This window comes from Pygoscelis adeliae, unplaced genomic scaffold (assembly GCF_000699105.1).
Source record: "Pygoscelis adeliae isolate BGI_AS28 unplaced genomic scaffold, ASM69910v1 Scaffold267, whole genome shotgun sequence".
Taxonomy (NCBI): domain Eukaryota; kingdom Metazoa; phylum Chordata; class Aves; order Sphenisciformes; family Spheniscidae; genus Pygoscelis; species Pygoscelis adeliae.
Window position 1 is genome coordinate 89629 of NW_008825150.1, and position 6552 is coordinate 96180.

Below are 6552 nucleotides of genomic sequence, written 5' to 3' on the forward strand. Positions count from 1 at the left end.
GAATATGATCAAAAGCATTGGTATTGACATTTGCAGCCTTCCCATTCACATGAACGGCTGAGTACTTCTTAACTTCTCTAACAGCATCTGCAAACAAAAACAGTTTGTTCTTATTCACATCTCTGGGTATGCACGTATGACAAGCCAGACATAGTACTAGAAATACGTATTTGGACTTTCTGCTCAGCGAACAGGCACAGGAGAAATAGTGACATCACTTATGTTATCTATACATTTTAAAGATAGGTCTTGATAAATCACTGAAGCGATATAACATACTTCCAGAGATATGCCAAATCATTGCCCAAAACATGCTTGAACAGTCATTTCCAACACTTGCACGCAGCCACCAGGGATCACGCCAAAGCAACACATTCTACAAATGTTACCAGTCCCTACAGACAGTGTCAAAATGTCACTGCTGACAACCGAATTAAAATCCAGCCAGTGGACAAACAGTGAGAAAAGAGAAAGAGAAGGCAAAAAGAAGAGATGCATTCTGAAGTATTTGCCTCATATGGAATTTGTTAAGATAAGCACGTATTTTAGTAATGAAGTGTCTACTTTATACTTGAATCAGAGAGGGAAAAAATTATTTCTATAACATCCATCAAAACAGGAATACTGTAGTAACAGAGTGTTGAACATAAACAAAACAGAGGGGGTAAGCTACACCTCAGCTTTCTTTCATCTGCCTTTCATCCAACTTTCAGCTTCCTTTCATCCATCGTATACTCCTGATAGTTCTGCAGAAGGACCAATACACTGCCAACACTTTTCAAAGGACAAAATAATTAATTAGGACTTATGCCTACATAAAAACAAAAGCTAGGCCAGTTAAGAGTTCGTATTACAATCTGTAAACTTAAGGTCGTCATACATACCTAAAACCATAGAGCACCTAAAATCTCCTCCTTGCACATCAACAAAAATACACATTGCATGACACAGCACCAGTTCTTGCAGAATATTTCAGCCGTGTATTATTAAATTGCTGCTGCATTTCTCTAAGCAGACAAAATCAACTCCTCAGAAAAGCACGTGAGAGTAAATATCACTTATGACTGTCTCTTTTATGTTCTTAAGTTATTTAGAGAGGGGAAAAAAAGATTTGAAGTGAAATGTCAAACAATGCAACGAAGACTAAGACCAAACAAAAGTCCATATCCCGGTGCCATGGGAAGATTCTAGTCCTGCAGTAACCTATCATCTTATGCTATGTGGCAAGCATCTTACCACTGCTTTACTTTAGCCCAAATCTGTCTTTCCACAAAATCAATAATCATCACCAACTCAAAAGCAAACTTGGATCAAAGTTTTCAATTGGTTTTCAAGGAGAGTAAATTAAATCGATCGGTTCTCAATCTTAAGCCATTTACTGAAGGATCTACTTCTAAAGATCATCTAAAATGAAAAAAAAAAGTTTATGTGCATTTCCAGTACTTTTTTAATATTAGGAATATAGTATTGCGGTCTAGTCTGACTTTGTTATATATGTAGTGCATCTGTATGTTTCTGTCAGCAGACAATAAAACCACGTATTTTTTCTTTGTATTTTAAGTAGCTTGGAATTAAATAGCATTTTCATTGTAGGGTGCTTGAAACACTTCTATCCATGGAGAAGAACTATTCTATCACTGAAACACAGGAGAACAATTTCCATCAATGAAATACAGGAGATACTTACCACACAAACCACACAAACCAGTCAAGACAGACATTAAATGAAATCAGTCAGGCATATGGTCGTCATTCAAGGTCTAGTTTCACTAAAGCTTTACTCCTACTTGATAGACCTTAGGATCTACTCATAACAAACGTAGCCAAAGCTGTTTTGTATCTGTGCTGAGCAAAAGTACTTGAATAGCCTACTGCTTTGATATTTTTCTGGTCTTCTATTTCAACAGCAACCAAGAGAAAGAGTGCCATCTACTGCATATTGAGCAGCTCAGCCAAATTCTGGTATCAAACATTTCAAGTTCATTTACTTGTGTGAGAAAGTGAAACCAAGCAAGCAGCCTAGACCAAGCTCCATTTTCCCTCCTCATTCACTACTATATTACTACTGCATTTGGGTTCCCAACACAAATGCAGTATAAGCGCTCTCCTCTTCCAGTCTACCGTGGAACTTTTAAACAAATTAGCTGATTTACATTAGGCTTGAATCCTTTCAATTAATCTAGTGCCATGAACTCCATATACTGGTTTTTTTTTTTTTTTCCCCATTTGTTAAGAAATTATTTAACACTTACCAAGAAACAAGACGATCAGTAAAACTATTATTGTAAGGAACATCTTGTTCCAAAAAACTGCCATTCTGCTCCATAGAGGAATCATAAAAATCTTCTGCCATCTGTAAAATAGTATTGTGTTATTCAAAAATAATTAAACACTAAAAGAAGAGCATAATAACCTCACAGAAGAGAGCCTTGTTATTGATATGAGACATATGTAAGGTCTCTAACAGCTGCTTTAACTGCAGTATAGTTTAGGTATACGTAACTTTTCCAACAATACAACTTGCTTGTCTTTTTTTTGTTTCTTGTCAATACAGGCAAAGACAGTTGGTTCAACTTGAAAACCTCTCGCACGATAGCAGGTACTCTCCAGATATGTTTTATTTTAGCTTTTACTTTAGCTAGCATTACTTTGTGTTGGGTCCTGTCTACAATAAACTCAGGGATGGGGTAAAGACTGTAAAACCCATTCCATCATGTTTATTTCTACCCACTTACACACCTTGTTGCCAAATAAAAAAAAAAAATTAAGATTGTCTCTACCATCCTTCTTCAGAAGGCTTATCTTTTACATTGATGAATCTGCATAATTATAAAGTACAAGGATTGTTATTACATTCTAACTCGCAAATGACAACAAAAGGACAAGTCTCATGTTTATATTTTGTCAAGTGTTAAAACCTCTTTCAAGAGCATAAATTTCTTGGCTAAGGAGCAACTTCAGAGGCCCAATGGTGGTGAAGACCATTATTTTTTGTTTCTTTGTTTAAACAATCAATTGCCTATTCAATATTACCACAGGGAGGGCTCTGCAAGAATTCACACTTGCAGCACAAATGAACATCTAATGTGCTCAAATGAACTGAAACCCACAAGAGACAACAACAAAGCAGCTACTTGTCCTTTGCTGCAGGTCAGAATCAGTGCTACTGCACTAATGAAGCAATACCTAGGTATGCCATTAGGGATGTAACACAGGCATGCTAGTCACCGTCTGATTATATCAGGTAAAATTTCCAACTTTTGTTATGAGTATCTACATTCTCCAGACTGTTAAAATTTGTCCTTTAACAAAGCAGTTTCCAACCTACTATGAACCTAATTTAAATTAGACTGTAGCATCATCTCCAATGGTTCCTTCTGGTTCTGCACCAGCAAGAATTAAAATATTTTAGCACTGTATGCGCAAAAAACTCATTTAAATCTTTTGCTATAATCTGAATTCTTTATAGCAGACAGCCATAGTCTGTATCAACCGAAAAGCTTACTTTAATTAAACCAAGCTACAACTCAAACGAAGCCAACTTGCTAACTCTTTAAACGTGCAATTCTCCAAGTTTCATACTGATCTCCACTTAAGAAGTGATTCTCTGAGGCATGACCTTAGACCAACTATACTGCCAAGTTATATTCAGGTTAAAAATAATATTTCTTTACTGCAAAGTCTTCCTATGTTATATTTTCATGCTTATTTTTCCTCAACAAGTATCAACATTCACATTTGTCGTGGTTTAACCTCAGTCGGCAACTAAGCACCACGCAGCCGCTTGCTCACACACCACACCACACCCCCCCCGTGGGATGGGGGAGAGAATTGGAAGAGTGGAAGTGAGAAAAACTCATGGGTTTAGATAAAAACAGTTTAATAATTGAAATAAAATAATAACAATAGTAATAATACTACACAAAGCAAGTGATGCACAGTACAATTGCTCACCACCCACCGACCAATGCCCAGCCAGTCCCCGAGCAGCGGCCCCCCCGGCCAGCTTTCCCCAGTTTGTGTACTGAGCATGACATCACATGGTATGGAATGTCCCTTTGGCCAGTTGGGGTCAGCTGTCCTGGCTGTGCCCCCTCCCAGCTTCTTGTGCCCCTCCAGCCTTCCCAGTCGGTAGAGCATGGGAAGCTGAAAAGTCCTTGACTAGTGTAAGCACTGCTCAGCAACAACTAAAACATCGGTGTGTTATCAACATTGTTCTCCTCCTAAATCCAAAACACAGCACTGTACCAGCTACTAGGAAGGAAATTAACTCTATCCCTGCTGAAACCAGGACAACATTTATTAATGCTGCATTTCCTTTTGGTGACAGAAGTCACATAAATATAATCCTTCCAAATTATAATAGTGGCCACCTCTACAGATGTACCGCACTTGGCAGTACAGTTCTGTCTTTTTGTGTACTTATATTTTTATATTGTAAATTTATTTATTTCCCAGGAACTTAAAAGCTTGTTAGCAAATTTGAAAAGGAATTCATTATCCAAAAAACATGCAGGCACAAAAGAGGCAAACAATCTGAAGAGTGACAAGCAAGTAAATCAAAACTTTAAAGAACAGCAGTTTCATGTCTGTCGTTAATCGCACATGCTTTACCGCTTTGACAGAACCAGCTCCCAGGCCACCAAGATGCGCAAGGCAGAACTGCTGCCCTCCAGTACTGCCACAGCAGCTAAATCTAATCTTTAACCCCACAAGATTCCTGTGACACTTTTGTTAACAAGATAATTTAACATGTCACAAAGGATAAAGCTATTTCACTCTTTCAGAAACCACTGTTCAAAGGAATAGCTGAATGCTACAAACCAAGGGCAAAAATCTATCCTGTGTTTAATGTTTGAATAAATTTTGGTAACACTGCAGGTTATGAATTTGCTTTTCAGCCACAAAGACTGGATTCAAGCCCTATTTATGTCATAAGTGAAACCTATTTCAGTACTCCCAATGTAATGTGCATGTGTCATCAGCCTGAAGAAATTCTTGCAGGTAGTTTCCTCACATAAGCCATTAATGATCTGATGATTACAACTCCCATAATACTTCTCCCTTCTTATATACAGTTGCACTTTTGATTGGAAAACAACAGAAAATACAAGAACTCAATAATCTATGTTGAAATGCTGAACTCCTCACAAGCCAGCTTGTAAAAATCAGAGGTTGAATTTTAGAACAGTTTCAACTTCTGAAGTTGAGGAAACATGACTAATCATTGATATTGGCTGTGGATGATCCAACTATTTTGAAGACTCTTCCACAGGTTTATGTAGTTAAATTCAGACTCTCCACACTGCAGGGTTTTGTTTTAGGTTTTGTTCCTTAACATATTACCATAAAAGCTGCATTCTTCATTCTAAATATATCTACAGATGCAGAAAACAAACATGTAACAGTTTTTGCACCACACTGAGACAGTGGCAATTTTTTTGAAAAGCTTTAAGGTTTATCCTACTTGGTTTTTTTCAGTTTTTTTTTTTAGAATTACTGGTATTCTGGAAAGAAATCATAACTCTGTTTCTCTTGCTTCTTGTAAGGAAGCTAGCTTTCTTTCTAAGAAATAAAAATAACATTACCAAATTTGAAGAGCTACTTACAGGAAACAATCTTAAGATAAGGTTGTAAGCCAGGCCTTTGCATACAATAAGAGTAATTAACACATTTTGTTTCTTTCCCATTTATTTTACAAGAATGAATTATTTTTCTTAATGTTTGTGTTGTGTTCCAGAAGTGTTATTATTTTCCTAATCTACAAATAAGTTTATAGAGGCCTTTATTTCAGTAGTCCTGAACCTTTTGCATCAAGCTGAAGTCTGCATTTTTTAAAACAAATGATCACAAATCTCTTACAGCCCTTACACACTGTATGCGGTTAGTTTTGAATATCAGATGTCTCTTACCTGTTCAGCACCCACAATGCCTAGTGCACACCAAAACGCTGTAAAGCTGCTCCTCCCAAACTTGACAAACAACTCCCGAAAAGGCTGCACCGTCCTCTCCTTTCTTACTGAGCTCATAGCAAGGGAAGCCAGATGCCCTCCCGTACGCTGGCTACTCCAAAAGCCCCTGGGAGAAGACTGGGAGACAACATCCCACTTGCTGAAGCAAAGCAATGGGGCTCATCCTGGGAACCCCAACTGCTGCTCGGATGAATCAGCAGTGCGTGTAAAGCAAACATAAGGTTCCTTAAAAGAGGCTTATGATTCTTGAAACTCCTGATGCTCAAGTCCCGAACAGCATTCCTTCAGCTTAGTTGACTGCTAGTTTAAGATGCAGCAAAACTCAGTGTTTATAAAAACAAAAATGTAAAATAAACCCAAATTTGGTGACAAGAGCGAGCTGGGGTGGTCCAGCACACTGAAGTCCTACCTCAGCGGAGAAACAAACGGCAGGCAGAGCACGAGGATTACTCCTATTTCACCGTACAGAAAGGTGGCAACTGCCATCCACTGGAAAGTCATCGTCCCGGCAGGTCTGCGGAGGAAGGAGCGGCTCAGGCGGGCCCGTGACCCCCCAGCCGCCGGCACCATTGCCACGGCG

The 6552-nt window shown here is 38.4% G+C and overlaps 1 protein-coding gene across 1 annotated transcript in view; it reads right to left on the minus strand.

The window, feature by feature from the left end:
- BCAP29 (B-cell receptor-associated protein 29) overlaps positions 1-6478 on the minus strand; it is a 27034-nt gene extending 20556 nt beyond the window's left edge. The window contains exons 1-3 of the mRNA XM_009328316.1: positions 6382-6478; positions 2253-2353; positions 1-87 (exon numbers count right to left, since the gene is read on the minus strand). The exon at positions 1-87 is cut by the window's left edge and continues 67 nt beyond it. Of these exons, the coding sequence (XP_009326591.1) occupies positions 1-87; positions 2253-2353; positions 6382-6473 (280 nt within the window). The 5' untranslated portion in view covers positions 6474-6478. The remainder of the gene's footprint in view (positions 88-2252; positions 2354-6381) is intronic.
- Positions 6479-6552: the final 74 nt, after the last annotated feature.